The following is an 11,172-nucleotide window of genomic DNA, read 5'->3' as shown; positions in this document are numbered from 1 at the left end:
ATTTTTTCCGGGAAAAATTACATAGAAGTGAAAAATTGGCTTGTCGATTTCGGATTATACGTGATTAGATTAGTTTAAAAACACTGAAAAACGATTTTTTTTCCAAAATTAAAAGAATTTTTTTGAAATAAAAAATTGTTACCGTACAATGATTAAATCTTAATTAAAATGATTTATTTATTAAATAAATATAATTATTTTAAAATATTTGAAGTATTAAAAAATAATTTTATTAATTATTGAAATGAATTATTAAAATTTTAAGATAATAAATTAAAAATGACTGTTTGACTTTTATTGAATAATTAAATTTGTGAAAATCGCTGTAAATTTAATTTATTGGAAACGAGTTATTGAATTTAACTTCTTTTAAATAATTTAAATTTATTGAGTTTTTGAATTTAACTTCTTTTAAATAATTTAAATTTATTGAAATAATTAAATCTATACTATTAACATAAGGCCAAACATTTAACATCGTTAAAATAAATAATAAGTGTAATTTAAATTTCTAATTTTTTTTTTATTATATAAATTTGATTTTTTTTATTTATTATTAATTTGAAAAACATATATTAAAATGTAATTTAATTATTTAATAATTTTTTTTTTCCAACGGTTAAAATTTGAAGTCTAAAATTTATAATCTGTGTTTTAATATTTTTTGTCAAACTAATAATGAAAACAATTATTTTTGGCCGCAATCTACTAATGTATGTTAACTCATTATTTTTATTAAAAAAAAACCACAATCCTTGGAATGACCAGTTGGTGGTTTGTAGGATGGTCTATAAGGGGCAGAGTTTCACTCCTACTAGATGTGAATGACCAGTTGGTGGTTTGTAGAGTGGTCTGTAACGGGGCATAGTTCCACTCCTACTAGATGTTTGTGGTAAGGGGGCAGGTTTTAGTTTCACTCCGACATAGTTTCACTCCTACTAGATGTTTGTGGTATGTAAGGGGGCAGGTTTTAGTTTCACTCCTACTAGATGTGGTGGTCTGTAAGGGGGCAGGTTTTTCACTCTTGCCAGATACCTTTTGGACTCGCCGAGAAAGACTCACCTTTTGGTCTTGCGCTATTAACCTATTTCTTTAAGTCTGAGAAAGACTTTTTTTGAACTTTTTTCACTCTTGCCAGATACCTTTTGGTCTTGCCGAGAAAGACTCATCTTTTGGTCTTGCGCTATTAACCTATTTCTTTAAGTCTGAGAAAGACTTTTTTTGAACTTTTTTCAACACGGTGGAAAAACCTATCATAACCCAGTTGTCAAACCAATAGTGAGGACAACCATCTCTGGGTGCTAACCGCGAATGCATCCTTATTCAAAGAAAACCACACCACCTCGAATAACCTGCTCCCTTATTCAAGGAAAACCACACCACCTGTAATACCATGCTGGTGGTCCAAAAGGGCAGATGCCTTTGGGTCTTGGGCCGATAATTTGTTTCCTTACATCCAAAAAAGACCAGCTCTTAGCCAAACAGAAACAAAGGCCCTCACTTTTTTTTTACTTATTAAAATGCTAAATTTATTTATATATTTAAAATTTTATTTTAAACAATAAAAATTAACAATCTCTTTTAAATTATATCACCTAATTCCAACTAATAAAAAATAATTATCTTTAATTACTATCTATGAAAAATGGAATATTAATAACTCAAAAACAACTATAACCATCAAAACCATTTATATAAAAACTCTAAATTTCATTTCTATATAAAAAAAATTAACACTTCCAATATTATTAAAACTAAATATTCAAATATTCTCACAAAATAAACCATGCATATTCGCACAATTATGCTAAACTGTTATGCATGTTCGCATAATTATGCTAAATTTTACCCTTTTCTAAAAGAAATATTCATAAATCAGTTTAACTAGCCTCTTATTCCTGACATGTGTAGCTTGCCTAATCTTCAAGCAACCCATTAAAGCATGAAACAAAATATCTGCAGCGTTTGATGTTATACGGAGAGAGGAACTGACTTCCCACAAGTTTCACATGGTCTGTTGGGTGGGCCGTTCTGGTCATGAAATTTGCACCCCATGTGATCTAATCCCAACGCGCTCTTTCATGCTTTTAAACTTCGCAGCGAGAGCGTACGACAATTCCAAAAACTCTAACCGATGGCGGTGCCGTCCGTCATCATCACAGAAAAGATTTTTCTTTACCATTTCATTATCAATATCAAGGAGACTTGTCACTCTCTATATCTTCTAACAGTGAGTCGGTGATTCATAGCCAAAACAATCAGCGCTGCATCACACTACTGCTGTACTCTGAAAATCTTCATAAGAATGCCTGAACTGTATTTCGTCAATAATCTGCTGGAGAAGCCAGCGGAAACAGAAGCGGGAAAGGACCAGTCTGAGTGTAAGGACTATTTGGGAACCGCCATTTTGGCGGACCCTTTAAGAGAACTTTATTACCCCACCGGAGAGGCGTTTCTCCAAAGAGCATTGAATTTGAAAGATGAGGTCATCCCTTGATTCTTTTTCGCATTGATTAATTGTCTTTCTGCTACTCAGTTGAGTAGGTTCTTAGGCTTGGATTGTCTTTTGAGTAGGTTTGAAGTGGATAATTTCAACTTACAGGAAGTTCAAATTTCAGATGATTGATGGAAGTGTCATAAATAAGAGAAAAAGAAAGAAAAAGAAAGTGAATCAGGTTGAGTTTGTCAACCTGGAATGTTTTATCGGTGTGATTTGTTACTATTTTGTAAAATTATTAACTTAGTAGTAGGTTGAGTATGCTATGCACTAAATGTTGCTGCCTGGCTCAGATCTCGAGATCTCTATAAACTCGGCTCTGATATGCACATGGAAGTTGCTAAGTTCAAGAATAAAACTATATCATACCTTTGAACCAGGGCCTCACATGGCTTTGATATGCACAGGGAAGTTACTAAGTTCAAGAATAAAACTTGATCATATCCATTTAAATCAGGGTATAAAATACATGAGCTCGGATTCAATTAAATTTGGGTTTGATAGGCCTGAGTTTAATGAATAAAGTTAGAATAATCCAACCCTTAGGTAAGAGATTATACAACCAGGTCCAGGTTATATTCGATATGAGTGAGTTATTATAATAAAATATTCGAATATATGAGTTCAGCATGTTATTTTTAAAAGTTATTCCTCTCATTAAATAACCATAGACCAGGATAACAATCATTTCTCACAGATATCTTTGACAGATCTATTAAAACTTGATTGATTATTTAAAACTAAATAACTAATATAACCTTCAACAAATTATTACAGTTTTAAAAATAAAATTAAACATAAATAGATAGCATTCTTAAATTTTCAAGCTAACAAAAGACTTACACACATGAATACCATTTTGAAAGAATTCATACCATTTGTAACTTACAACACTAGGTAGATCTTGAGATTAAGATTTTTTCTCATCTGTGATGTCAGAACAAGGTTTTACCATGTTGGTGAACTTGTGCTTTTATTTACATTATTGGGACTTTCTTTCTCTGCTTAGCATATCTGACTACAAAAATTTAGGTAGATAAGATGTTTTCTCATCTGTGGTGTCAAAACAAGATTTTTACGATGGAGATAAACTTGTGCTTTTATTTACATTATTGGGACTTGTCTTCCTCTGCTTCGCATATCTGGTTACAAAAACTTAGAAATGCTTCCCACTTGACTGATATGGAATTTGTGAGTTTGATTTTAGTTTTTCATGTAATGTCTAAATGAGTCTTTTTCTCTATCTTTATATAATTTCAAAAGAGTTGAAATTATTGCTTCAGTGCTTAGTATTTTATTGGTGTTTACCATGCTTACTGGAAATTTGGATTCAGTGCCCTGTTTTGATTGTTTCCTTTACAGTTACTCTTTCTCTTCTTTCAATTAAATTAATTTGTCCTTAGGCTTTTTGAAACAAATGGATTGCATCTCCTCATATTACTTCACCGATAGTTCACTAAAATCCTATTTAGTTCGTTTCCATGTGCTTGTTGCATGAGCAAAAATAAGCGCGACCTTTGTAAAATGTGACTGAACTTAAAATTCGGCTGAGAGGTCTCACTTTTCATTATGTTTTGATATATTTGTGAAATTTTCTCTCATAATCATGTAAGTTCACGGGATTTCTTCAGTATCTGTTTTTCCTGGTATACCACTTAAGCGCGACCTTTGTAAAATGTAACTGAACTTAAAATTCGGCTGAGAGGTCTCACTTTTCATTATATTTTGATAAATTTGTGAAATTTTCTCTCATAATTATGTAAGTTCACGGGGTTTCTTCAGTATCTGTTTTTCCTGGTATACCACTTTTGTTGAAGTTCCAAAATCTTTGCAAATCTAATGTATATTCATAACATGACCAAGTGTGAAATAATAATTCTTACGCCAGGAGAACTTAAACCAGTATTTCTGAAATTGGCACCTTTAAAGTTTTGAGTTTTGCAGCTATGGCTTAATAGCGAGCTGGATTACTAATGTAGCCCAAGTATTTTTAAACTTAAAAACACCTGTTTTATTAAGAAGACTTAAAATCTAATAGCATCTTGTCCTCTTATTTGATTTGCTGTCTTTCTGAGCAAGATGTTTGATAGCTTACTGCATTAATTTGTATGTAATCCTAGAAAAAATGATCTATTTTAGAAGTGTGAAAGTTGAGCTTACTGTACAGTGTATTGTTTCATATTGCTTTTGTTAAGGTGGTCCAATCAACATGGACACAGCGGGGCTTTCGTTGCGGAGACCCTACCGTGTATAAAGGGTTATCGGGAACTGCATTCATGTGTTTCAGATCACATCAGATAACTGGGAATAAGGAGGATCTTGCATTATGCAGTGATATGATTGATTCTTGTGCAGCAGTGGCAAGGAGTTTAAGGCAGTAAGTAATGTTTGCCAGTTATAAACCCTCCATATTCTTACAAGCCCTTAGGTAACAAAGAGAAGTCAATCCTTCGTTTCCTTATCAACATTTCATAAAATGTTGATTCTAGTTTTCAGTTTCTGGGACTGATTTTGTGTTTTGATGTATGTAAGGCATGTAACATTTCTCTGCGGCAAGGCTGGTATCTATGCTCTCGGTGCCGTTGTTTCCAAATACAAGGGCGATAATCAGCGAAAGGACTTCTTTTTAAATCTTTTCTGGGAGGTACAAGAAAAAAATAAAATAGCACTATTTGTGTTATTCCTCTTTATTGTTGAAGACTTGATAATCTAAAAAGAATTTCATTTTCTGTGCTCTTACCATCAATTCTTAAAATGTGAAAATGTGAAAGCTATGAAAAGGGCAAAAAAGAAACGTAATTGATAAACATTCTGTAACATTTTTTATTTTCAAATTTCAACAGATAGCACAGGAGAGGGCACTTTCAGTGGGGCCAGAGGATGGGGGTTTTGGCATGCCGTATGAATTGATGTATGGGCGTGCAGGATTTCTATGGGCTGCATTGTTCATTAACAAGTATCTTGGCGATGAAACAATACCTTGGAGTGTGTTGGTCAGTATTTTATTCATTCAGTTTTCAATTGTGAAATCATAGAGCTCAATCTCATGGTGAATTATTTTGAAATGGGTTAGCGAGTTGAAAATGCTTACTAGGTCACATTCTCCTGAGCCACTGAGGCATTTCACTTAGCCACACTGTATAGACCTTGATGCTTATATCAAAAGTAAATAGATATGACAAGGACACATTCACCTTGTATAATCTGTGGGAGCTTGTGCTCATTGTCTCTGCCTGGTCTGATTTACCAATGTTCAATTCTTTGGTTTCAGAGCCCAATTGTGGATGTTGTTTTAGCTGGTGGAAGAACGGGTGCATCCCATACACCTTGCCCCCTGATGTATCAATGGCATGGGACGAGGTACTGGGGGGTTGCACATGGGTTGGCTGGAATAATGCATGTCCTTCTTCATTTTCCACTAAATAAAGAAGATGCAGATGATGTCAAGGGAACATTGCTTTACATGATTAGAAAACGTTTCCCAGAGTCAGGAAACTTCCCATCAAGTGAAGGTAATACGAGGGACAAGCTTGTGCAATGGTGCCATGGTGCACCTGGTATTGCAATGTCTCTTTGCAAGGCAGCACAGGTAGGACTTGAAATTTCATGGTTAAGACTACATGATTAGTTAAGGATGTGTATGTTACTCATAAAAGATGTAGTCTACCTTTTATCTACCTCTGGCATTTTGACAGGATTTTACATTGAGAAAGAGTTAAAGGTTCATTTTTAGCTTTTTCTCTTTCTGTATTCAGTATTAAAAGGCTTTTTCTTTTTATCAGGTACTTCCAGGGGAACCTGTCTTTCGTCAAGCTGCAATTGAAGCTGGTGAATCGGTATGGAAGAAGGGTCTTCTCAAAAAAGTTGGACTATGCCATGGCGTTAGTGGAAATGCTTACACATTTCTTGCCCTTTACCGTTTAACAAAAGAAGAACTATATCTTGATCGAGCAAAGGCATTCACTGGATTCCTTTATAACAATGGGAGGAAACTTATTGCATCTGGTCAGATGCATGGTGGAGATCATCCATACTCTCTATTTGAAGGCTTGGCAGGGACTGCATGCTTATACTTTGATATGGTGAAGCCTGAGCAGTCAAGGTTTCCTGGTTTTGAGTTGTAAAAAATGGGCTTGTTTATTTATCATTTGAGGAGTTTAAAAGGATTGTAAATTTCCATGGTACAGTTGCACCAGCCATATGAGATTTAGATGCCCACTACCTCAGTAAGCTTTCCTTGAAGGGGTAAGCTTTCTTTGTTGAGTGATGCTGTAAAAACCTGTTGATGTATATTACCTGATAGTCGTTTTGTGACCAGTGTAGTCGCCCATCAAAGTTCATCGTCAATCCCTGTTAAATTTTGTAGCTTTAAATGTTTAATTAAAGCTCTGTTTGCTTACAGTTGCAGGAGCCATGAGATTTTTCAAATGTATTTGTACTCACTAGCCTTTTTTGAGTTGTGCACAAGGCACATATTTAGTTATGTTGTTGGATAGCCTTTTTTAAGTGGCCTCCTTTCTGGAGTTTTGGACAATTTGTAGTGTATATTGATCTCATTAGAGATTCCTCTAACTACTGTGTTATCCATTTGCTATCTCACCAATGTTGATATATTTTATAGGTTGAAATATAAGATGAAGCCCAGAGAATACCTGATGAAATTTTCTTTAATGCGCACTGGCATCATTGTCAAGTCATAAATTTCTGCAGTGATATTTTTTTGGCTTACCATGGCCTAAGCCTTAAAGGTTTAATGTAAGGCATCAAGATCACGGGCTTAGCTTGGTTTGAGTATGGACTCTATTGTCTTGTATGTCCAGCTTATTTTTGTTTACTTCTTTGAAGTTATGGATTTACTTACAGTTTGGGCTTGTTTTTGTTTACTTCAACGATTTTAGATTTATGTTTCAAATTTCATCTTTGTTGAAGGTCAAGGATAAGTAAGTTGGACGTTGAAAATCATGTATTGTGTTATGCAGTTTATGTATAACATTGTATACATGATACAATGGGTATCTCAAGAGGTTGGTTCCATTGGTTGTTACCAGTGTTTTTTTAGGTAATTTGGTTGGTTCTGCACCAGCATGCGTCGAGTTCAACGACAAAATGGCTGAGAGTTTTGTTCTAGTAATAATCTCATTTGTCATTTGTTTAAGTTCATACGGTTTGCTCAGATTTTTGTTAAAAAATTCCAATCATGTGCCATGTTTTAAAAGAAATAAAATAAGGCAATGTTATACCCCACCAGGGTTTTGATTCATTAAATAAGTGGTGGCACATTTCATGAGGGGTTGTTGTTTTAGCCATTAAGTTCGGCCATTGTTCAGCGATTAAGCCATCATGGCCCTTATGTTGGGCCTAGTGGTCACACACCTCATAGTATAAATGTTGCCACACCTCTTGATTGGTGGTGAATGTTTGTCGCCTTAAATATCAAGAAAGCATTTGAAACTACTTTCTAGTCTAGTCCACCAACCTTATAATTGAATATTGTATCTTTAAGTTGAATTGAATTTTATTATTCCCGTGTAATGTTCTATTTTTTATCATTCTTTTTTGTCTTGTTTTATTTTATTAAAAAACTACATCATGTAAAATAATAGGGAGGTCCATTTTGTTATGGACTTATGTAAACCTAAAACAAAAATAGGGAGGTCTATTTTGTTATGAATTTATGATGTTACAACAATTATTATTGAATTTTAGTATTCTTTTTTACCATGTTTTTTTTTAATTTTATTAAAAGCTTTTTACATGATATAAAATAATCAAGAAGATTCATTTTGTGATGAATTTATGTAAAAAAACATTTTACATAATGTAAAAAATTCAAGATATTCAAGATAATCTATTTTGTTATGAATTTATAATGTTATAAAAAATACAAAATACGTTAAACCATCACAATGAAACCTCCGTGCTAATCTTTAGCTTTGTCCACTTCAAAAATCTCAATAGCCTTATGAAAAGAATGAAGTGACATTCCAAATTGTTATCAAGAGAAATGTCCAAATCTTACTCATTGCAAGTTATAATTTAATTTAAGTTTTTTATTTGTGAAAATAATGAATATTATATTTTTATTTATATTATATATATATATATATATATATATATTAAATTAAAAAATTACAAATTCTATATTTTTAAATTAATTATATATATATATATATATATATATATATATATATATATATGATATCTTACTCATTGCAAGTTATAATTTAATTTAAGTTTTTTATTTGTGAAAATAATGAATATTATATTTTTATTTTATATATATATATATTAAATTAAAAAAATTACAAATTCTATATTTTTAAATTATATATATATATATATATATATATATATAAAATTGATATATTTTATTTGTAAGTTCATTTGTAAATTACAAATCATATATATATAGTTGCTATATTTTATTTGGAAGTAGAAAAACATGATAATACTATTTATTATTTTTTCAATTTTGAGGAGTTTTATTTGATAAATGTTAACTTAAAAATAATTTTGAACTAAAAAATTAATTTTCACATTAATTATATATAATTTTATTAATTTATTTATATAAATTTTATTAATTAATTTAAAATTAGATTCATTCATGTAAGGTGAGTCATTTATCTTATTGATTGGTAATAAACATGTGAGTGGATGAAAAGTGTGAGTTATTTATGTTTTTGAATTTAAATTTATTATATTGAAAATAATGAAGTGTTTTACATTTTGGTATAGAAAGATTCATCTTAAATTTAGAAATATTAAACAAATTGAGAGATCAAATTTCCTAATATATATTTTTTAACTACTTAAAAAAAATTACATTATCTTTAAATTAAAATAAATATTTCTTCAAAATTAATATATATAACCTAAAAAAAACTACATCTTTTAATTAAAATAAATATCTCTTCTATATAACTCATCAATTCTATCTTTATCAATAAAAATATCATATCTTTTATATAATGTTAAAAGTAATTATAAAAAGTCATTTTACTCCACATGTATATGTTTTTTATTTATTTATTTATTTTTAATATGCTAACACATTTTACTTGTATTGCTTAAGAAGGTTAAAAAAATTAGAACATTTTAGTCGCAAAATAACCCTATTAAAAAAGGAAAATTATAAAAAGTTACAAAGATAAATCATGGGATGAATACCTTTAAATCATGGGATGAATACCTTGTTGCTAACATTTTTTAAATGAAAAGTTTGTGAGAGAGTATGTATTTATACCCTGTTATAACACATGAAAAGTTTGTGAGAATGTATGCATTCATGCTTGTGATTTTGTTGATATAACTTATTATTATCCCTAGTGTAGTTAGGTAATATAGGCATTCTTTTTTTCGATGAAGAAGAGTCGGACCTTCTTTTTCATTAATAAAATACATAAATTACAACATTCCATGCGGAACTGTACGGGCCAAAGGCAAAAGCCCCTACCCCCACAAACCAAACCTCTAAACTCTTAAAAGCAAGACAATGTTGAAGCCGGAAATGGACCCGAAGAGGAACAAATGTCCCAGTCTATAAGGATTTCATGCCCGAAAAACTCACAAACCCGCGAACCTGTAGAACAGACTAAAAACAACGAGTCCCACCAAGAACATTTTGCATCTAGCCAAGAATAAAATACATTAACGCCTCTCACCGTCTTCTTGACATGCATCTTTAATCTCCACAGTCGAACTTCTTCACCTGATCCAACGGCTGTGGCCAGTTTCGCAGTACTAAGAAGCACGAAGCTTACCCACATGGACCACCAACATGCTCGATCGATCCTAACCATAGATCCACCTTGCTTGATCCAACGATTGAGGATCATATCGCACTGGCCTACATCACCAAACAATAGCGCTCGATGAGGGCGGTATTCTAGCTGACCCCACTGCCACGTGTAGGTCGCTGAATGGAATCGCTCCCAATTTGGAAAAATCATTTCCCACTTGCAAGGCCTGCGATCACCGGAAAACCACCCCAGACGCGGTATAGCGATCAAATACGGAAAACCCATGGTTTTGAGGCCGTCGAGAGTACTCAGATTTTGACCTTTTGCTATGTCTTCTCTACCAGAACCAAAGAAAGAAGAAACTCCCACCATCTTGCCGATTTTCCAAGAACCAGAGCCACCCTAACAGCTACCACCTGGAGCTGCTATGAAAGTACTTACCCGGGTTGCGAAGGTCGAGATTGGCCTGCAACCCACTAAAGACCTGATAGTGGAAAAACCGTTAATCATAAAGCACCTGATTCAATTGGACTCCATCTCCATGGCTCTGTTCTGAAACACGATCCTATCTTCATCTGCCTTGTCGTGACAATTCGCCTTTAACCTGTTTTGAGGCTGCTCTTGCCAACTCATCGCAACCCTATTCTCTGTATAGATCACTTCTTGATTGGCCAGAAGATCCACCAATTTATTGGCCGTTCTTCGCACATGTTTAAAACTTACTGTACAAAGGCTTTGGAGGTGATGCTGAATCCATTGAAAGACCTGGATCAACCTCCAGCGTCTTGAGGCTTTTTTCAGCTTTGTTCCCCAGCTGATTCTCTTAACCAATTTAATGGTTAACTCTAGATCAGCTTCAACAATCACATTTTGGCGGTTACCCTGTTCCAAAAAATCTAAACATTGCTCCATAGCCATCAATTCCGCCATATT

At 32.8% G+C, this 11,172-nt stretch overlaps 1 protein-coding gene across 1 annotated transcript; it reads left to right on the top strand.

Annotated features, from left to right (window-relative positions):
• The first annotated feature begins 2,012 nt into the window (after positions 1 to 2,012).
• GCL1 (GCR2-like 1) lies at positions 2,013 to 6,972 on the top strand. The gene is made up of 6 exons (XM_089431127.1): positions 2,013 to 2,485; positions 4,693 to 4,874; positions 5,030 to 5,141; positions 5,341 to 5,490; positions 5,769 to 6,086; positions 6,280 to 6,972. The coding sequence occupies exons 1-6, from the start codon at positions 2,306 to 2,308 to the stop codon at positions 6,619 to 6,621; spliced, it is 1,284 nt and encodes a 427-aa protein (XP_089287253.1). The 5' UTR covers positions 2,013 to 2,305; the 3' UTR covers positions 6,622 to 6,972.
• The last annotated feature ends 4,200 nt before the right edge of the window (positions 6,973 to 11,172 follow it).

The sequence above is a fragment of the Pinus tabuliformis genome, chromosome 6 (assembly GCF_031772625.1).
Source record: "Pinus tabuliformis cultivar Carrire ecotype Pingquan chromosome 6, CPIR1, whole genome shotgun sequence".
NCBI lineage: Eukaryota > Viridiplantae > Streptophyta > Pinopsida > Pinales > Pinaceae > Pinus > Pinus tabuliformis.
Note: the sequence above shows the minus strand (reverse complement) of the source record. Positions and strands in the feature narration are given on the sequence as shown.

What these genes read in the sequence shown, in the direction of transcription:
- GCL1 (XM_089431127.1), top strand. Translation starts at nt 2,306, where the DNA reads ATGCCTGAACTGTATTTCGTCAATAATCTGCTGGAGAAGCCAGCGGAA. An exon ending in TTTTAAATCTTTTCTGGGAG is followed by an intron (nt 5,142 to 5,340) that starts GTACAAGAAAAA and finishes AAATTTCAACAG; the next exon opens with ATAGCACAGGAGAGGGCACT. An exon ending in CAATACCTTGGAGTGTGTTG is followed by an intron (nt 5,491 to 5,768) that starts GTCAGTATTTTA and finishes CTTTGGTTTCAG; the next exon opens with AGCCCAATTGTGGATGTTGT.